Source organism: Cataglyphis hispanica, chromosome 9 (genome assembly GCF_021464435.1).
Source record: "Cataglyphis hispanica isolate Lineage 1 chromosome 9, ULB_Chis1_1.0, whole genome shotgun sequence".
Lineage (NCBI taxonomy): Eukaryota > Metazoa > Arthropoda > Insecta > Hymenoptera > Formicidae > Cataglyphis > Cataglyphis hispanica.
The window spans coordinates 7,223,165-7,246,390 of NC_065962.1; the positions used below are offsets into that span (position 1 = coordinate 7,223,165).

General features: G+C 34.7%; 1 protein-coding gene and 1 long non-coding RNA gene across 3 annotated transcripts in view; one reads left to right on the top strand and one right to left on the bottom strand.

Moving 5' to 3' along the window:
• LOC126852066 (uncharacterized) overlaps window positions 1-23,226 on the bottom strand; it is a 77,719-nt gene that overhangs the window by 32,967 nt on the left and 21,526 nt on the right. The window contains exons 3-4 of one of the 2 annotated variants that reach the window (XR_007687763.1): window positions 10,032-10,177; window positions 9,695-9,875 (exon numbers count right to left, since the gene is read on the bottom strand). This is a non-coding gene — a long non-coding RNA (uncharacterized LOC126852066). Of the gene's footprint in view, window positions 1-9,694; window positions 9,876-10,031; window positions 10,178-23,226 lie in introns of those variants that run through there. The other variant, XR_007687764.1, reaches the window with a different exon arrangement.
• On the top strand, window positions 1,634-23,216 carry LOC126851943 (uncharacterized). Its single transcript, XM_050596284.1, has 10 exons — window positions 1,634-1,923; window positions 12,257-12,601; window positions 12,958-13,344; window positions 14,037-15,865; window positions 16,256-16,511; window positions 16,604-17,323; window positions 17,737-18,213; window positions 18,974-19,420; window positions 19,696-20,310; window positions 20,646-23,216. The coding sequence occupies exons 1-10, from the start codon at window positions 1,921-1,923 to the stop codon at window positions 22,131-22,133; spliced, it is 6,567 nt and encodes a 2,188-aa protein (XP_050452241.1). The 5' UTR covers window positions 1,634-1,920; the 3' UTR covers window positions 22,134-23,216.

Genomic DNA, 23,226 nt, shown 5'->3' on the forward strand with positions numbered 1-23,226 from the left:
TCATCAATTTTTTGCTTCTCTTCTTCAATTTTTTATGTTAATTTTAATAATTGTAAAAAACAATTATTGTTTTATAAACAACAAGTAATACAGAAACATGACAGTACAAAATTTTGATAATTTAAAAAGAGAGAAAGATATATAATAAATAATAATTAATAAATATATTAAGCTAAAAGTATTATTCCAATAATGTAACATAAAAGAGAACAGACTTTAATCGACATATTAATAAAAAAGAGTGAAGAGAATCGGAATTCATTGCGTACAAAAGTTTGACAGGAACATGACATATAAAAGATATTTTTAAATCATTAACGTCAACACGGAATAACGGTGAGTGATGAATGAATGTAGCATGAATAATGCGACGGTTTACATTGCTTTGCCATTAACCAATTTGAGTTTGATTAGAAAGACGGAGTAAGAAATCGATGTCCGCGGAGAATTACGAAAGTTACACGGAATTGTGCTTATTTCCTCTCCGACCGAACTCCTATTCAGAGACGGCGAAATATCGGATGCAATATCCTGAGAGCAGCAGCGCGCGGATCATGACAAGACGACCAACGATACGTTCTAGACGCGGCCGACGCGTTTCTTAATCCCGGCGTCCCGATTTCCTTCCTGCAAGCGAGAGGATCGTAACGGCGCACATTTCCGTAAAACTCGACGAACTGACCGACTCACGATTCCAATCAGATGTTGCATAAGAACGAGTAACACGCGCACACCTCTCGCGTTCGCCTCTCACTTCTCTCGCTCGCCTTGTAAACTCCCCGACCGAAGTAAAGCGGCTCTCTTTCATAAAGTCTATTCTAAAACTATTCATAATTAGCGATAGAATTTAAAACAAAATTCTATACCTAACTCGATATGTTTTTTATAAAATATAGAAAATATTTATAAAAATTAAAATCTTTTAAGATTAAAGTACCTTTTTCTATCGTTTAAAATAAATTTAATACTTTGTATATTATTTAAAAAAAATTATTTATTCACTTTATTAATAAGAAGAATAGGCTAAATATTTTGAAGTTTTGTATCAATATAATACAAAGAAAAATTGATAAAATAATATTAAATCGATCAGATCGATCAGATCTAATACATTGCATGTAATATATCTGATACAGAAAACATGCTTCAAGTTTCAAACACGACATGCAATCGAATCACCATGCAAAAAAAATCAAAACACGCATGATAAATGTCGCGGAACGCAATTGTATGTGCGTGCGAAAAATGATTGTTTCTAATAAAAAAGACAATGTTTTTCTTAATATTTTTACACGATAAAATGTTTTATTTATTCGAATTTTATATCTTGAAGAAAAATTGACCAATAAAATAAAAATAGCTTTAATTATTATTACATAATTCTTTACATTGTCAATTCTGTGATATAAAACAAAGATAATAAAAATTTATCTGAGTGGATTGAACCTCGTCCTTTTTAGAATAATATCCAATGTGCAACGATACCATGGGGCCAACCGAAAGAGAGGCTTTCTCCTGGATCACGCCGGTGGTATCCTCGAGTTCTTCGTCTGGAGGGGATATCTATATAGCCTGTCCATTCTGGGACAGCCCGTTCAAACTGCTCGTGTTCCTAAGACCGCACGTGTACTACCGTGTCGACGAAAAAAACACGCGCACGTTGACGTTTTCGCTCCAAGCACGCGGAGAACCAACGGAGACAAGTACGAAGTGACGAGAGAGAATTAAATTAAGCTTGGAATACGGCACGGGGAACATGTGCTAGTGGTGCGATGTGAGCGAGTGCAAGGGACGCGAGCGGTAAACAAAGCGAAAATTGTCTGGAGTTTGTAGAGGGAGAGGAAACGGGCGCGAGAGGAACGAGCGATAAGAGGGTGGTGCTGCGGTGATCCGCTGCGGAAATACAGCACACCCTGCACAATGGTGAGTTCACGGGGGTATCGTTGGGGGTTGCGGTAAACCGCGTGCGTGAAAGCCTGCGTTTGAAATCTTCGAGTCCTACATTAGCACGAATAATTTATGCACTTTACTCTATCTAGTCGATGTAGAATAAAATAGTAGACGTAAAGTATTTTTGAGAAAATTGCATTAATATATATATATGTGGGTGTGTGTATTGAGATAAATTTTATTTTCCGTGACACGTTTCACTTTGGTAAATCAATTTTGATATGCGCTGATAAATAATAATCAGATAATTAGTATTATGCTTGAGAGAAATGTGAAAGGACTCAAAGGATTTATTGAAACAGCTTACGTAAATTTTTCTAAAATATAAATCCGGATAAAAACACGTTCATAAAAACATGATCATTTTTCTTCTTTTCACATAATACGCAAAGTAGAATTAATTTGATATTAATTCTTATTGTTTATTTTTTTTAGTGAAATAAATCGCTACGTAATTAAGAAAAAAAAAATAAACTAAAAAAGACTAGAATTTTAGTTTTGTATAAATTTGAATGAATGACTCGCGTTGAATTATAGCCATTCATTAACAGGATGTATATATTATCAATAGTAGAGAAAGTTTCTCCTTGATGGCCTATTTAAAAAAATAAAATGTGCACGAAGCTCCGAGTAGATTATTCTATGTATATTATTCATTACAGTAAATATATCTATTACATTTTATTACAGAGTGTATATAAACTTAAATCTCTATATGATATTATTTACATACTTTTAATGAAAAAGAGGAAGAGGAAGAGAGAGAGAGAGAGAAAAAGAAAGAAAACTTGTAATATTCAAAAAATAATATAAATGACTTCTTTCTATAAGCTCATATAATTGTGCGTAAATTTATTTATAAATTATTTCATCACTTTTTTTTGCTCAAGAAAAAGCTTATATTATTTTTGAAGAAAATATTGTAAAGAAAAAAAATAATATAAAAATATAAAATTAAGTTATTTATATAATAGTATAATTTTATAATTTATATAATAATATAATTTTATATTAGAATAATATAAAATATTTCATATATTTTTTTGGAAGGTTTTTCCAGATTCATGATTTTTCTTCAACAAAATAACGTGTGTAATTTATTCGTAAATGTTTATAAATTCACGTAAAATCTCTTTTGATATATATATAAATATTCGAAACATTCAGAATATCGGCGATGCATTCCTTTATCTCGGACGGCGAGATAATTGTAAAATAGACCAGTGTGTCGATGCATCGCCGGCGTTACTACGCTTTCTAATTTGCGCTCTGTATGTTGATACTGTAAAATTTCACAGTACATAATTTACTATTAAACAACTTGCGACTATTAAGAAATACTTCATCAAGTATTTAACGGTGCACGATAATACTCGAGACCTGAAAATATTTCTCTGTGCGTAGCTAATAAATTGTTCCCCCCTTTACAGATAATTATTAATAAAACTCGCTCCACTTTTTGTTCAAAATTTATGCTTATAAAGATACAAGCACTGTTTCGCTCAATCAACTATAATTGGGTCGTAATACTATGTGTGCAATTTATGATTCTTTTTCCGCGTAGTAATCATCGTGACTGTAGCCTATATTCACGCTTTCATGCTTAAATGAAAAATTTATTATTTAAAGAGAATAGTAGAATACCGTGCAAAATGAAATAACCGATCATGTACAATGTGGCACAAGAATTACTTATCAAATTTTAATTAGCCTTTCAAAGAGAACGGCGAGCCAATATAAAAGCGTTAAGGATCACCAAATTCATTACAAAAAAAAAAAAATGGAAAGAGAAAGTAGTGCGACTTCTTACATGAAAGATCATTTCGCACATATCGATAATGATCGTCGACGCCTTTCCTTAGAAAAACACGTTTTACGAGTATCAGGACCTCATTCCAGTTCTCGCAAAGATAGGATAGAGATAGATTAGGATAGAGATTGTAGAATCTCGATTAATTGTCTTCTATATAAAGGTGAAAAGTTCTAATACATAGAGAGAAAAAAAGATAAAGAGAGAGACTCTCTCCCACACAAGGTCTTTAAGCTTTATAAGATTATTTTTAATCTTTATAAATTAAGAATAATCTTTATAAGTTTATTCTTAGCTCTAAGAATAGAGTTACAAGAATAATCTTGTGTAGATTATTAGCTCTAAGAATAGAGTCTGCGCTTAATATGTAATGACTTTTATATTTTTGTGCTAAAAATTCATACTCTAATAGAAGATAATAATCTTTTCAAGTCTTCGTAGTTTTTTATATTTATAAAAATATACTTAAAATATAAAGGGCGTTTGTGATGCATTTTTGGGAGGAATAATAAATGATAATAAATAATCTAATCACTAAAAAAGAAAAAATGGAGGTATTTACACATGTTTATCGAGCAAAAAAAAGAGGAGAATCGAGAGGCAAAAACGGTCGGGGAACGCGTTCGAGAGGAGGACGGTCGCCGACCTCCTGAATTGCGACATAAAGAAAGAACGAAGAGCTGTTCACATACTGACCCGCATTTCGTGCCCGTTGGCGAACTGAACCCGCGACTTTTGCCTATTATTCGATTTTCCGCTGCGAGAAGATGACTACACGAGCGGCTCCTTTCTCCCGGGTCATCTCGATAGGATATCCGAATGAAATCTGAATTCGTGTGTTCGATCATCCCGATTTAAAACTCGAGCTATAAATTCGCGGTTCACTTGCATTTATCATGCAGTATAAGATTTGTCGAACCCAGACGGACAAAAGTATATCCGTATTTGATCGTATTGAGGCATGTTCTTTCTGCATCTAATAATTAAATAATAATCATAAGATGGACGAATTTTATTTTTGTATTTTTCAAATTAGCGTGGAATTAAACATTGCGCCTATATTTATACGCAATTAAGTCAAATGGCTGTGTCTATCTACATTAGATTCATTATTATGTGTGCATAACATCGTTTAATTTGCTAATTGCATTTGTATGTTTAATTAATAATAATATAAATGCGTATATTGGTCATTATTTAATTAAATACATTCAATTTTGAAAGAATTTGTTGTCGTATCAATATTTATTTAAACTGAATGTATGTAGAATGACTTTTAGTCTAACAGTTTCAAAATAAAATGTGATTATTTTGTTTCGTTAATATATGATAAACATATTCAATGTATTCTACAGATAAATATTTTTTATATTATTCGAGAAATTTAATTTCACACTTTAAGTTATGTCAGGATAATAATTAATATAATCATAATTCTAAGATGTTTTAATAACGTTAAGGTTTTCTAAGCAGTTAATGACACATGTAGAAAAAAAAAAATGCTCCAGCAGTAAGACAAGGCATCATTGATGTTTAAGTAAAGCTTGTAAAGTTGCAAACGTATTTGAAAAGTTTCACAAAATGGTGATGTTGAATAGAGGAAAGATCCTCCTACGCTGAAAGGTCAGGCGTAGGCGGAAGTTCTTGCTGACAGAAAGTCTAAGTTAAGTGGCACGTAACCGGGCGAAGAAGAGGAATTCCCACCTCCGGCTTATTAATATCTCTATCGCGTGCCGCTCTCGCGAGCGAAATGAAACTAGGAAAAATTTGCCATCTCCACTACTCTAATCACCGCGTTTTGCCGCGATCAAGTTGCGCGACACTCAACGAGTAAATTTCATTTGGTCTCGCAAAAGAAAAAAAAAAAAATTCTTTCTAGAAAGAGAGAGATATAAGAGATATTTCTTACTTTTACAATAAATTAAATATGATCATTTAGCATGTGTGTACAGAGATAAAATTTTTAAATGTACTTTTTTAAACAACCAACACATTACCTTAATTCTTCTGCAAACAAAGAGAAAATTCACTCGCTAAAATTTGTTACGTCATAATACTTCCCTACGGCTTCTTCCATATGCCGTATCAATCATCATCGTAGATTGTAAAAGCTCGCACTACGGCGACGTGCGAACGATACTCACGCAATCGCGATTCACGTGCGACTAATTCCGCAATCATCCTCCATGCGAATCTCACGATCGCATCCTGCTCAACGATCTCGCGATATCATTATCTAAGAGCGATACGTCTTGAGACTAACGAGGCTAAAGTCTCTTCGGATTAATTAATATTCGAATTAATTCTAAATTTAAGATTTGTTCAAATGAAACAAAGAGAAAGAACATGCAGAATTATTTTTATGCAATCAGGTGAAAGATCTTCTTTTAGACCGAGCAAATCTCACATTGTGCGACGTTGTTCTTCCGGTTGGGCGTTAACTCATATATTCCCTTCATTTCCGGCAAGGTGCTATTTAATTTCTTTTTACGGTAGGAAGTCGCACCGAATAAGCGATCTTCCGCGATAGTAAGACAACAACCGTTGCGAATGAGTCTCGGTGCAACGCGCTCAAGTGGGAGCCGAAAAAGTTTGAAGGCGAAAGTAAGGATGAAGTATATACCGCGAAGAAAGTCGGCGACAATAAGTGGCACGACGAGGCGTTGACCATCCGATCGGATCGAGTGTGTGAAACCTGTCGATGACCCCCTCATGATAGGAACTGGTCGAGTAGATCGATTGTTACTTGAGAAAAACATTACATTCATATTTATCCGCGTCAAATGAAACAATAAATCCATATTTCTTAGAGACATAAATATGCAGAATGCGTGATTGTTCAACCGTAGAGAAAACGAGTCGCCATATATACCCGGATGTCCAGGTATCGGTTTTCCCAAAGAAAACAATCGTCTTATTTGTTGCCTTTGCATATTGCATCTGAGTCTTCATCAGATAAATTCTCTGTACGTCGGGTTATATGCAGAAAGAACAATAGCCCGTAGAAATTATAATGAGATTGAACAATGTCATGATTTGAGAGGCATAGCATGTTTTTAGAGAGAGAGAGAGAGAGAGAGAAAGAGCGAGAGAGAGAAATGACATGTCAGATATAATTTTCTTAAATAATTTGATAAGTTCGTATGCATTTTTTATTTTTTCTAGATAAGAATTTAATTTTTCCGCCTACGCTTTAATAAGTCCGTGCTTGCGATAAGTTATTTAATATAAGAAACATGAGAGAATATTACAAATTAAATTTTCACAAACTTTTTGTTTAAAAAATTAATTTATAAAAATATAAATTGATCAACTTGTACTATAAATTTGTATTTTTATAAATAATTTACGCTCAAAGTTAAAAATTGTTGATTGAAAAAATTTTCTTTAAATAGCTTGAATAATCAAGCATAGAGCGTAACGCGCTCGTGCACAACGACGTTGCCGCAACGAGATATTTTACGGTAAGTCACGGATTGCGAGATACAATGGCGAATGTATAGCGCTATTTCTGTGAGTTGGCGTGTAAAGATTATCTAGAAGAAACACTCGATCGAGACTTACATCGTTCGCTTGTATATTTCTTTTAGAGGCGGCGGGCACCCTCTCAATACCTAAGAAACGAAAGTTCGCGAGCAAGTGGAGAATAGTGTAAACGTACAAGTAGAGCGTGAAATTCCGAAGGCCGCGGATATGGCATTTTTACGGTACATTCGATCCGATTACGCACACTCGCGTTTGAGATACTATATGTCGCTTTCGAGGCTTTCAGGACTTAGATAATACTTAAGGACAGAAACACATCCGGGTGTGAATAAAAAGAATGTCGGTCTCTCTAATCTCTTTTTCGCCAATACATTTTTTATTACTTTCAGAAAGTATAAAATTAAAAATTGATATAATAATCCCCGTTATTGATATTCCCCTTTATTGTCTTTTCAGACATACTTCTAAAATTTATATTAAAATACATATTTTTAAATTTTTAAATTGATATATTAATTGTCAAGATATCAACTGGATTTTGTATCAATTTTTCTATTCAATCGATTATTTAATTCTTTGATGCAATATTAATTATTTATTAACCCTTTTTATTAGCCGATCTTCGTATGTATATATTTTATTATATATTTTAAAGGGATTTTTAAAAATAAAAATGCAACAAAGTGTGAAAATTCTCTTGATATAGCAATGTAGTAATTTTTAATTTGATCGCAAAGTTCTTTCAACTGTTAAAAGCAACGATTATGTTGGGCCAAAGTGACGATATCGAGACCGCGCCTTTTTCCAAAGATACGAACTAGCTTCTCTTCGCGCATTGAGAGAAAGGTGTTTGACCTCCTTTTTAACGCCGTCCCCGGATCCGGTATGCAGCGATTGATAATTGCACACATTACCGGCGGAATTGACTGGGCGATGTTACAAGCGAAGTTCAAACGAGACCGAGGAATATCGCCTCACGCTTTACGCGCTCCTCCGTCGAGAGAAAGTCATTTCTTTCGACGGCGATTCTGATCGTTTCAGTCGCACCCGAGACTGGGAACGCGTGGGATATCGACTCGGATTGAAAATGGAATTGCGATATGATGCTATTATTATGATCACGACATACTTTCAATCGTATAGTTGGAAAAATACCTCTCGAGAAATTTCTCGAGGTAGTACTTTTTCCAGATATACATTTTTCAACAATTGTCTATTTTATATTTTTTATTTTTGTTTATATTTATTCAAATAAATATCAAATGAAGAATATATTCGTGGGCTTTTCAATATTAAAAATAAAATATTATATTAATAAAATTTGAAGAGTGTACTTACTTATGATGTCAACATGCATCGATCGAGAAACTGTCAATGACACTTATTGACATATTTCATATTGATAATTGCTCACGCACATATTTATCAGCATATTCATATAATTTCATTTTAAAATCATATATATTTTTTTTTTTGAAAGTAAATTTTCCGTTCACTTCCGCGATCAAACTGCATGTATAATTCTCTATCGGAATTTCGTTGCTACGCGCAGAATGCGCGAACGGACGTTCCACGGACAGGATCGATTTCTTTTCTTTCCAACGAGGGACCCTGTCTGCGCGAATAGCATCATTATTTTACACTCGATGGATTCGTTTCTAAAAAAACGACCGGTCGGAATGCGCCTGGAAAGAATCGCGAAGAAAGCAGAAAAATCGCGCGCTGTATCCGACACGCAACTTCCGCAATGAAAATTGAATTGCGCCTCGTGTATGCATCGCGGCTCATAATCAAAATCATGTCAGTAGCACGCAGAGTTGACGCTCGTTCGAAAATTGTCATAATTCAGGAAACTCGCGAATTGTTCACATCGCTTACATTCACGGATGATATCATCGTTCTCGATGATATCATTACACAGACATTGCACCGATAATATCAAAATGAGATAGTATCGACAAAATGCTCGAGCTACTAGAAACATTTTTTCGAGATTGTCGATAATTGCTCGTAAAAATTTAAATATGATTAAAATAAAATCGATACATGCATATAGATGTATCAAGTATAAGTTTCATAATTCATTGAATGATTCATACATTACAGAGAACGCTACTGAATTATTACAGAATTATTTTTAAAGTCGGTTCTCTATTGAACACATTTTTTTAATTTTATATTCTAGATAAATTTCTTAAAAAAATAAATCTTTAAATTTTAAATTTTTCGATTATACGAGTATGATAGCAAGTATATGTAAGTATTCATTTTTTTATCGTGCTTCTATAGTATTTTAAAAATATTTTTAAATCATGTTTTCACAGTAAAAAATATTTTAATCTTGGTAAAGATAGATTTAATATGTTATGAATTTAATTGATAAATTTTAATTGATAAATTTATTTATTTCATTGTTATGCATTTTTGCTTTCTACATAATTGCTCGTATAATCCATCAATTTTCGTAAAAGCTTCGCTTCGTAACTTGTGATCTCGTAAGATCCGGTAAAGAATCTTCAAACCATTTATTAGAAATCGTATGCTATTTGATACGATTCACAGTTCGTTAGCTTCGTCATACTCCAGAAGTTTCATGATTCGCAGGCAATGTACGATAACGATACCAGCTCTGAATATTGATAATTGGAACGATAACGATAATAATAACCCACGCTAGTCGAGATAGAAATATTAATAGAATAATTCGGCTATTGTTGCTCAAATAATCACATTAATGGCATACTGGTTATAACATTGCAAAACTTCAAATCATGTATCTACTTACATGTCGTGACTTTTATTGATATGCTCGAGAATGTAAGATAGGTTCAAGACAGCAGACCGTATGCGTACGTTTTCCGTGTCCATAACTAGAAGGCCGACTACATTCACTGGAGCACCATGTCACCCGATACCGCCCGCAGATATTTCCTGAAAAATATAATAAATACAATATTAGAAACTAGATATTGAAAACATACAATTATAATAGTGTATATTTGAATTAAGGTCGTATATATGATTGAAGCAAATTAATGTCGTTCTTTCCAATAGAAATCTTTAAATTTATTTATTCCAATAGAAATCTTTGAATTTATTTATTTTTGCGTGACTATTAATAAAAACTCAGTTATCTATATCTTGTAATTTACATGAAATCACTAACAACTTTCCTTAATATATAGGCATGCCTACATACAGATCGCGTGAATATATAAATATAGGTGACAACTTTAGAAAGTTGTCTTTATAATTCGAAAGAAACACGCAACTGTATCTAATGAATCATGTACTCACAGTATTATTAATTTAATCGCAATTTTATTAATTTTAATATTATTTATTTGTATGTGCAAATTGATTAAAAATCGATACTACGTTTGTCGTTGATTTATTTCTTCGTCTAACGATTTTTTTGACAAAAATATAACGAAAAAGAGTATTAATGCAACTGCAGCGTGCAAAGTCGCGTGTGATAAATTAAATAGAAACGGAAAATTGTATTAAAAATAGATATCGGAACAATTGTAAACCGTTGCATATTGTTTCGATATAACAATACGTGTCATTTGCATCTCCATTAAAGATGTATGATCGTATGTGGAACAATCGTGAATTGTATCAGAAATCAAAGATGTCTTGCAATGTAAAATTTCGTACATATATTTTAGGAAAATACAAATATTTTTTCTGTTTTTTATATATAAATATGTATAAATATAAAAGTGTATATCATTTAGCTATATAATAATATTTCGATATTTTTAATTACACTCGTCCATTATGATATATAAAATATTTATTATATAAAATATTTAGAAAATTATATATATTATATTTAATTAAAATAATACTCATATATAAATATATGAGTATTATTTTAATTAAATATAATATATATAATTTTCTAATTAAAAAGAGATAATCCGGATAATAATTATAAATTTTTCGATATAATTTAATTTGTATAATATTTTATAATAAAATTTTACGTTATTTTATGAAATTTTAATTTTTATATTAAAATAAAAATTAAATAAAAATTTCATTTGTACTGACATTAGTAGAAATTACTCAATAATGAATAACTAAGCATATTACTAGACGTAATGATATTTCAATATTCTTATCATTGGAGATCTAACTGTAAGAAAACGGAATCATTTCCCACAATGAGAAAATAATTTATTCAAAGATTTTTAATTGTCATAAATTTACGAAATGTTTGATAATTGTGGGCAATAATATTGAAAGTAGTATTATTAATAGTATTACTTCTTCATCACAGCTTTGTGATATTATAAAACCGCGGATTCCATTAAAAACGATAAAACTGAGTTGCTATTTCATTGGCTTATAATAAATACTTTACTTATTTATTCGCATCATTATAGACGCGATGAGATTGCGGTTGAGTTTCTTGTTATTTTCTGTATTTTGTCTTTCTTTTTCTCTGTTGCTCTTTAATGTATTAGTATCCTATTCTTTAATGTATAAAATAATACTTATTACAAAAGGATTTTTTTATTATTACTCAAGCAGAACAAAATTTCTATCATATTATAGTATATTTTATATTTTATAAATTTATAGTATATTTTATATTTTATTTTATATTTTATAAATTTATAGTATATTTTATATTTTATTTTATATTTTATAAATTCATAGTATATTTTTGATTATTAAGCCCGTTTTAAACAACTTAATATTCTAATGTAATCTGTGACAGAATTCAATTTATAATTCTACATACTGTATATCGATAATGTAATTCACGTTTCAGCCTGCATTTTGCAATTGCATTTTTAACAGCCATAACACAAATGGTTTATTTTTAAAATATAAAGAATACACACATACGCAAACTTAATAAAGTGTCGATGTTGACCTAAATCCATCGTGAAAAGTCAATCAAAACAATTTTCAACGCTGTCAATATAACGTACATGCCGTCGACAGAGTTAATTATTTGGCGTCCGATCAATTAATCGATAACGTTGATTTTAGATTGTGCGGAGGTGTTTCGCACCAACCGCGGTGTTCGTCGTCCTAACATTATTAGTCGGATTCGACGGAAGTGCGGCTGAACGATGGTCACGACAAGTCTCAAATAGCGAGTGGATTCCCCTGGCTAATCCGAGGACTGCTCAATTATCGCAGAATAATGCAGGAAGCGGCCTTTTACCAGCTAGCGACACGCATCTATCGAATCCGATTCAATCACTCGCGTTACCGTCGGCTCTTCAGCAACAATATCAGGAACAGCTGATTCAGTTGCAAAAGACACAGGAGAGTATTCAAAAGCTCTTACTTCTACAACAGCAGCTCAGAGCTCAACAGCAACTTCTTCAGGTAAAACATCTTAGTTTTAATTATATATCAACATCAATCATTATAATAAAATACTTGATATTTACATTTTTTTTTTTTTTCATATAAGTTTGTCATTTAATCTACTTTTATCTTACAATGCTTAAGAAAGTTTGAACTATATTTATATAGCAAAAAAAATTTTATTTCGTAAAAACTTTTTATACGAGAAATAATTAGAAAATAATAAAGCTAATAAAGATTTTCTTATTAAGCGCATTTTCTTCAAACTGTGGATTATTTATTAAACTTAAGGATTGTTAAAAAAATTTATAGAGGATGTCAGTCGATTATCTTTTGCTTAATATTTCAAGTTGATTTTATTTTTGTTTATATAGTCTCAGACGTTCTTGCCCGCTGCCGAAAACGAGAAACATGCACTGCCGCCGAGTTCTTTAAGCAGCTCGCAAACGGCACCTGAGTCCGCAGCACCGGAAGTTTTAGTCCCGCCACATCCATCCTCGGAAGCGCTTCCACCGTTATATCCTGCTCAAAATTTCCTTCCTCGAAGACCGGGGCAAGTCCATCAGAATCTGAACAATCAAGAACTATCGAATTTGCCTGCTCAGGGCCAAGTTGTACTTCAACACGATGATGACACGCAAGAAGGACCTCATACTTATGTGAAACACGGAAGTCAAAGACCTGATGGGAAACATTTAAAAGAACGGCCGCATCCAGGATTATCGCAATCTCCTTTGATCGAAAACAATGAGGAAGAGGAGGTTTGTAAAAAAATAAAGTAAGATGAATGAAATCAACAATGATTCGCTTTCTTTTAAAATGCGTGATTTAACAAGTTCTATTTAGATCAATTTCTCTATTTCTGTATTTCTGCAATATTATCATTCGTCGAATCAAACAGAATTAGAGCGTAGATGAAATATACAAGATGAAATATACATGCGCATGTTATAACGAAGCAAAGCAGGAACTAAGAAAAGCGATAAATTAATCTGGTTTCTTATTTTTACATAAAAATTTGATAAAAGCTAGATAAAATTACAATAATTAATCAGCAAATTCTGAAGTTTAGTAAGAAAATAAATAAATAAAATCTTGATTTTGCTTTAAATCGTATAACTTATATATATTTCGATTTATATAATTGATATAATTTTAATATAATCATTGCGCAATGAAGCAAATATAACGCAATAAAAATTAATTTTAATTAGGTCAATATTTACAATATTAATAGATAATAAATTTTATAATAAATAATATATAATATAATAAATAATAAATAATAGATAATAAATTAAATAATAAATAAACACAATAATATTAATTAATAAATGTTATATCAAAAAATCGCTACGCTTGTAATTCGTCAAATACAATATTAATTATTTAGTTTTATAATCTATAAAGGATTAAACAGATGCATTTTAACAGCAACTGTGATATCTCGTAGGTTCAACTGGTGTATGTTCCGGCGGAAACCTTAGCGCAAACAGGCCAAAGGGGCCGCGGGAGAAAGCAGTATCCCGTTCGCCAACAGTATCATCAACGAGAGAACCAAAGAAATGTCGAACAAACTTCGCTCTCTCCCGATCAAGAAACCTACGCGCGACAGGTGTTGCAACAAATTCAGAAAGAGCGCGAAGAGAAGGCGCAATTCCTGAAGGAGGAGCGCGCAAAAGAATTCACCAGATTAAATGAGGAGCAGAAGGCACTCGAGCGAAAGACGCGACTACAGCAGGAGGCTCTTCAGAGAGAGCAAGAACTGTTGCGGCAGAAGGAAGCCGAGAAGAAACGGAAGGAGCTGGAAAAATTGGAGGAAATGGCGAAGCAACGAGAATTGGAACGAATTCGGGAAGCAAGGGAAAAGCAGAGGCAGGAGGAACTCGAACGACGACGACTCGCTGAACTTCGCGCTAAGGAAGAGAAACGTCGCGAGGAAGAAGCCAGAGAACGTGAGGAGAGGCAAAAGCAATTGGAACAGCAGAGGATCCTGGAAGGCACCGGTCTCCAGCAAAATCCTCAGGCTCTGTTCCGCGAACAAGTGCATCGCCAGCATCTCGCGGACGGTAGGCTCAAGAAGATTCGTGGCAGACAACGTCAACGGGTCAATCAATACCAGGAACAGCCGAACTACCGTGAAGTTACGACTACGCCGTCGCCTAATCAACCTCCTCTCTCTGTTTACATGGGCAGTCTCGGCTCCAGGCTAGAATCCGTCAAAGTCACCGACGTTCTAAAGATCCTGAAAGATGCGAAAACCATCGCCGTACTAGACAACGTCGGCCCTACTTCCCCGCAGGTCTTTGTTGGCCCGTCAAACTTGGATCCTCCTTACGGTTACGCCAAGTTCGATCTTCCCTATCTGTCATCGATCGATCACAATAGAGTGGAGCGCAAGGTCGACAAACTACCTTTCTTTGTGGCTCCGTTGAGCTTCGATCCGCCACCGGGTTACGCCAAGATCCCCTTCCCGGCGCCACATATCGGTTCGGTCGTCGTTAACACGTTATCGGAAACGTCCCCGGAGTCAAATGCACAAGTAGACGAACAGAATCCTAGTCCGTTGTCGTTGATCGAACCGAATTCTTACAACAATGCCGATCAAAGTGAACCCATCGCTACTACCGCGTCTTACGCATCCTCGACTGCTCAGAACTTTTCCCCAGAATCCAGCAGTGCGAAATACGAGTCGCCGTCGTCAGGTTCGAGATTTAGATTCAGACAGTATTACGATAATAAGCCGACCTCCGTAATAAGCACGTCATATTACGGTGAACAATCGACCACGAAGACGACGCCGAAGCAGTCCTATTACGAGCAGGAGTCCAAATCGATTACTCAACCTCCCAAATTCGATACGACGGATAGCTATAGACAGGAGATATCTTATTCTACGCCAAGTTTTCAGGACGGGACAGTAAGTGCGCATAATCCTTCCACGAAGAAACAAGACCTGGCAGCTCATCAATTGGCGCTCATCAATCAGGAGCTGTCTCAGCAAATAGAAACACAGAAGTATAACGCTGCCGAACAATATCAAGCTAATCTAGGTGAATCGTACGACGCCAATGACGTCAGAGCGCCAGTTGGACCAGCGCAATTCAATTTTCCAGCGGAATTACCGCCGATTTCCCCGCATCTGCCGGGCTTAATAAACTCGCTGTTGGATAAACAAGAGGAGAATCTTCCTGTCACTTCAACACTGCCACCAACAACGACCACGCCGTTAACGACAACAACTGCTCATGTAAGCTCCACGACCTACAGGCCCCGAGGAAGGTAACCGTATATATTCAGATATATATGTATGTGTGTGATATTAAAAATATTTATTTTATTATAATTGTTTTATTATGATTTATAATTTTTATATAAAATTTTTTTGTAAAATAATTTTTCTCGTGTAAAATATTTTTTTACTTTACTCAAATTATTCAGGTTTTGTCGCACACATTTATTGTTTTTATATTTTTTTGTATTCTAGGTGATGCATATCGTAATATATCAAGAGATAAAATTTTCTCATATAAAAATTGCACATAGAACTCTTTTATCCTATCTACATATAAATAAAACGTCTATACGGCATCTGTAAAAATTTTTCCATTTTGTCATAAATTTCAACATGACATTAATGTAATAGAAATATATCAGATCGTATTTGCACAGAGGCAGAGTCATACCCACGAGACCCAAAACGACTCAGACACCTAGTAATAAAATCGATAGAACACGAAGACCGTCGTACAACAGATCTAAATCTAGATTTTCGACTACTACGGAGGATTATCGCGAGACCACTTACGAACCCACGAAGGGAAAAATACCAGAGACCACACAGAAATATAACGCGTTAGAAGAACGCAGGAGACCAACATCCAGAACGCAGAAATACAGAAATCGAGATAGAGCGAATTCACAGTCGGTACGATCTTTATTCTCTTTCTCTTTTACTTCCAAATCTGAGATGGAAAACGTAAAATAAATTAATAAACATTATCCTTTAAATTTATTCAGACTCAAACTCACCAAGCGGCCAATTACGAGATCTATCCAACGCAAAGCGATTCGCAAAGCAATGCATCTCCCGACGCGTACTCGCCGACGAGCGGATCCACCTCCAATCTCTACCAAAAGGAAACTTCTTCGTCGGGGATAAGCGATTATACCCGTGAGAATTATCCATCAACCACACCCACGCAGACCGAGAATTATCCGCTGTTGCACGAGATACAACACGGCTCACCCTTGATGTCCGATGATTACACCAAGAGTCAAAATTATCCGCAAAATCGCCCTCAAGATGCGCGCTATCATCAAGAAGCCACGTACGATCAGAACGGCGCCTTCGAGCAGCCGAGACTCGAACAAGCTCCGGTAAATGGATTCAATTATCAAGTTGCAAATGAGAATTCACCGGACCAGAATATTCCCCAAAGACACAAAGAGTATTCGCGTTATCAGGAAAATGCCAACTACAATCACGCTATCACGGAAGATCCGCGAGCCGGCGAGGAACATCGATATTCTTCGATTTATGAGGTCAACGTGGCGCAAGCTCAGCCGGATTATAACATCGGTGGACAGAATTCGTTCCGCAATATTGATGATGGCAAGATCGAGGACGGCGCGATAGAGGCTGATCCGAATGCGTCGCCGATTTTTATTCCGCTCCAGCAGAACAAGCAGGAAGACTACGAACTGCAGATTCCCTCTACAGAGGCATCGAATATCGAAGTACATATGCTTAGTTGATATTATTAATGACGTTTTGCGAATGAATGTTTCAATTAAATGCATTTCTTAGAGGCATTATTATATAAAATTCTATTGAAATTTTATTTCGATTTATTTTATTTTATTGTTGATTCATTTAAATAATATTATATATACAAAATAAAATTTCAATAAAATTTTATTTTATATATATAATTTATTTTAAATAAATCAAAATAAAATAAATCGAAATAAAATTTCAATAAAATTTTATTTCGTATATATAATATTATTTTAAAAAATTCAATAAATGAAAATTAATTGTTAAAATCTTACATTTAAAAAAAAAAATTATTATTGATACACAAAAAAATGAAATGCAATATAGAAATAATATAATATCTCAGATTTAAATATCATTTTAATTGTTTCAGATCGCTACGACCAGTACGACCACTCCGGCGCCTGTAATAATACGCCAGCGAGTTCGAGGTCGACTAAGTGGTCGCATTCATCAGGATTCCGCGGTTCAAACGCGACCTCGGGGTTCTCAAGACGAGTATGTTCGTTTTAGCGTTGTGAATCACGATTCCAGCCGCGGCTCGAATCACAGAAATCGCGATGGATCAAGGACAAAGACACGCGTGCGCCCGCAGAATCACGGATCGCAAGTGCAAACCGACGGAAACGAATACATAAAGATACACGCCATTCAGCAGCAAAGATTGATCGCCACCACTACACCGTCGACAACGACAACGACAACCACCACTACCACGACCGCCCGCGCTGAGGAAGAAGACGTCGATTACGGATTTATAAGACCGCCGAATTTCCGTCCGGTGCAATCGGGGCATCCGGTGGATAACAGATTTCCAGCACCCGTTACATATAGACCCGCCTTATCCGAGGTACGTTTTGATATATAAGAAAAGAAAAAAAATGTGTAGTTTTGAAAATATAAATTAGTTCTTTAGCGTCTAATTAGTTTCAATTAAATTTCGAGAAATATGCCATATGTCATATTTCAGAACTTGTATTAGTTGCACAGAATATTTGCTTTGCTCATCAATAGTAGCTTTTAAAATAAAAAAACAATAGCTTTTTACAAAAAAAAAGAAAAATTTAATTTCATTGTATAAATCTTTCTCTACTTTATAACATAAATGATAATTTCATAATTTCAAATAAAGATTTTTTTTGTAATACATTTCAATTAACTGTAGAAAATTCTCACATATTAAAGACAGATGTTAATTTTTTTGCAGATTTTTATTATAATTTGTAATAGTATTATTTATATATATATATGTTTGTTGACTGACTTTATTGTTGATGATTTTATCTATCATATTCTATCAAAATTATTGCATCTGTTAATTTTTGATTGAGAAACATATAAGGTTTTCTAATTTCTTTTTATATAATATTATTCTTTTTTTTTAATATTATTTCTTTTCAGATATTTTGAAGTGAGACTGTAACCCATCAATCTTTTTCTCGGCTAATCATCTAAAATTTTTCAATGTATTTTCGATATTACATCACAAAGTCACTTTCACTAAATACATTATAAAACTTTTGTGTGAAATACACCATCAATCTTTCCTTCAACGTACTTCAACTGTATCGCACAGGAAGCATTAACGAATGCGAATAAACTCGTTGCAGATACAGCACATAATATCCAACGACGAGACGGCGGTGGAATCGAGTCCGACTCACGTTTTAAAGACTCGTCCGAAATACAATCAGATCCCGACTCGCCAGCCGACCACGAAAATATTCACGACAACGACGGATACCGTACCTGTTGCAACGGCGACGCCGGATAACACCGTATACACGGTGAAACCAAAAACGAGGCCGGACGAACCGAAGCAGACGAGAATACGAGGAAGAATTCGCCGACCGGGAAAGAAACGCACGATGACAAACACGGAATCCAGTCTCGAGGCAAATAACGAGCTACCTCTGGACGAGAACTATCCTCGGATAACGCAGCAACAACTGCCGGTGACAAGACAGCAGCCTCTCTACGATGACAATTTCGACGTGCCGCAATTCGTACCGAATCAGAATCGACCGACGCAGTTTTATGAGGAGAATAGTGAAAACGTAAATAAATTTTCTAATCGTAGCACACTTAAAAGAAAAGAAATGTCATTAGTAAAGGGAATTGCAATCCGAGAAAAATGTAATCAATTTTTTTTCATTCAAAATTTATGAACATTATAAAATATAAAATTATAAAAATTAAATTATAAAATTATAAAATATATAAAAATTGTAATATTAATTTTAAATGGATATTTAAATTATTTTTTAATATTTTCTTAAAGATTTACTTCTTTCTCATCGCTCAAATATAACGCGCGCGCGTATGTTTCCAGGATCCACCTCAGGAATTTATTCTGAACTTTGGCAATCTGCCGAAGCAGGTGTCACAACGAGAGGAATACGATCAGACCCAACTGGCCAGTATTCCATCAAGCAAGTATAGTCATTCGGATCGCGCGAGCGAACATTCCAGCGGTGATATTTATGGCGCCGAGAGTCAATGGTCCACGAAGCTGTCGAAGACGTCGTTCCAACCGAGCTTCGCCTCGAATCGCATGACCGACGACGAGTCGAAGAGGGAACGGAGCAGGATTCGCGACGATCAGAAGAACGAAAACGCGCCCGAGATTATTACGATCGAGCCGGAAATGCCTTCGGAGGTGACCGTGGTCGTTTCCTCCGACTACCAGAAATCGTCGAACGACGGCGCGGACGCAATGATTGATAGTGCTGCTTTCGGAATGAAGACAAATGCGCAGGATCACACGGAGAAGAAATTGAATGCCACAACAGTAAAGACGACGATACTTCAGGATCGAAACGGAAGTGATAAGGAAACGTCATTCGAAGCGCAGGCCTGGATGAGAGACAAGGAAGATAACTCTATGGAACAGGCAAACGAGGATACAAAGATGAAAAAAATCGCCGATCCTCTTACCGGAAGAAAGGTAAAATATTGTACTTAAAAATTAATTTTTTATGCTCTTTATCATTAATAAAATAATATATTTTTATGTGACGAATGTTTCAAATCTATCTATAAATTCAAAATAATTATGTTTTCTCCAGTTTTATATATAAATATATATAATTTTATATAATAATTTAATTTAAATAAAAAAAAAAAAATTATATAGATATAAAAATATTTTGATCTTCAAAGATTGTTTTTTTTTCTCAGGCCAAAATTTATTACAATGCAATTAAAATCATATAAGTCTTCTTTCATCATGTGATATATGCAAAAAAATAATAAAAAATAAGCTGAACATTCATCTTTCAGACTCGAAGAAGAAGAGTGCGCGTGCGGGTAAGGCCCGTGAGTAAAGACGATTTTGTCACTGCCGAATCGCAACACTTCAATTCCGCAATAAACAGCCTGGTTCAAGATCATTACAAATACAACTCGGTTCGTGAATCGAAATTCACCACCGACGAACCGACAACTGTCATCGCAACAACCACCATTGCCACAGAAACGACGGGGAAGTCTCTGCTGCAGGACTTCTTGGAAGAGATGCTGAAGAATGACGAGGTCTCCATTCCGACACGCGTTACATCAATCATCACGGAAATACCCGATCGGACGATATTGACGCCGATGACGACGCCGATGACGACATCGTACATCACTTCCGACAATAGTGAAGTGACGACTTTGATGGAAAATTACACACAGAACGAAACGCTCACCTCGAATACGATCGATGAAGAACGCGTTACGATGACAAATAAAAGTTTAACCAAATGGAAAAACGATATTAAAGAAACGACATCTGAAACAACGTCTGAACAAATTGTTCATTTGTCACAGGAAGAAACTAAAGTGCAAGAAGAAGCAACATCGAAAGAATATTGGGACGAGAATTCTCAAGAAGATAAAAGTGAGCAGAATAATTTGGAAAATGTCGAAATATTCAACCAAAAATATAATCTGTCATTGAATTATCCTGATGGATCAGGAACTTCAAGGGACATCGAGGATACTATAGCGGAACTGACTAACTCTCCGAAAGAAGAGATACAAAAATTAAGTGCCATCAATAAAGGTAAGGAACATATAATGACGTTAAAGAGGAATGAGAAAAATGACGAAGGAAATGACGCGCACCCGAAGAATCACAGAATTAAATGGAGCGAAGTGAAATACCCGTTAACTCTCGACAAGTCGCAATCTACGTTAAAATTGCAGTTCACGACGCCCATTCCCGGTGTTGTCACGCGAAACGAGGGTGATTCCAGTGTAAAAACACTCTCCGATTATGTAAAGGCCATCTTCGACAGCATGAAGAGTGCCGAGAACCAGGAGGAGGTAGAAGAAATCGCGAAAGTAGTCGAAGCTAAAAATGAGACTCCCGCAAAGGCAGATCAAATAATCGGCACGACTGACTCTTCGCGAGGCATTTATATAACGCAGAATATCGAAGAGAACACGACTAATCTCGAAAAAGCACAGGGTATCACAGAGACGACGGCGAAAGAGAATAAGATTTTTGAAACAACCACACTGATCCCAGACACGAACACGGCGGTATCGTCCGAAGAAACTATAATAACAGAGCCTTCCACGACCACCACGCCGACCACAAAAACAACGATACCGATTAGACGAGCTACAGACACAGTGATTAGAGCAAATTCTACCCAGACGATGTTAGGCAAGGTCCTCAGAACCTCGACTACCACGAAAGTGTCTCACATGACAGAAATTTGCTATAGAGGTCGATGCGTGATGACGAGGCCCAAAATGGACGATGTTATGGAAAGATGAAAAAAAAAATCGACGTAATGAGTTACGTTATAAATTCGATCGATCATAATCGATTCGATCAATCATAAAGTCCTTAACACTTTTTTATTCGGTTATTAAAATGGATAATAATGTGGTAAAAGAAAATTTTTAAAACGACACTATCTTTATTAGATGCTAATTGTTGAAAAAATGCAGCAAGAATTAAATAATATTTAAAATAATTTCTACATCAATACATTTAGGAATATATGTATTGTTACATAAATATAAAATCTATAAAAAAAACATGTATAAAAACAAGAAATTATATATAAAAATTAAAATCTAGCCAAATAGAAAAGTGTTAATTACATTTTTAAATTATTATTTTTTTATATATTGATCGATATATATTGTGCTTATGAATCGGATTTTCCAAAGCTATATTTGTCAGTCCGTGAAATCATAATTATGTTTTCGCATTTTTTTACGTTATACATTTTCTCATGCGATACAGAAAATGATCGTAATTTCATATTAAATTATTCCATTATTTTAATCACGTATTCCAGATTATTAAAAAAAAATGGATATTTTTTGTTATTAGAATAAATTAATATTTTATTTAAAATATCGGCCATTAAAATTCAGCGGGAGAACAAAACATGAATTGATTATACAATTAAATTGCTTTATACGTCATACAAAAATATGTAGAGAATGATCAATGTTCTTCAGCTTCATTTAAGAGAGGATATTTCATCGCTGGGAGATAAGACATCGTTCAAGATGTCGCGACAAATTATGTATGTCGGGGTTAAAGGCGAAATACCAACGTGATATCAGCCGTGAAAAGGGACTTCCCTTTCTGGAAAGGAAATTCCGCGTCGCTGGCGGCAAATCGATCGTCCGTCGCGACGCGTGCTTATAAAAAGGACGCCGAGCGTCCTTCCAGCGAGATCGAAGCGCGAAAGCTCGACTTAAAGTCGAGTAATCGTATCGCTTTAAAAAAAATATATATAGAGAGAGTTAAGTCTATTTAATTACACACACCTGTGTAGCATACGTGTAAATTAAGCGTGTAAGTATTTTAATAAAGATGCGAGAATGCAAAAAATTGTATACTCTAACG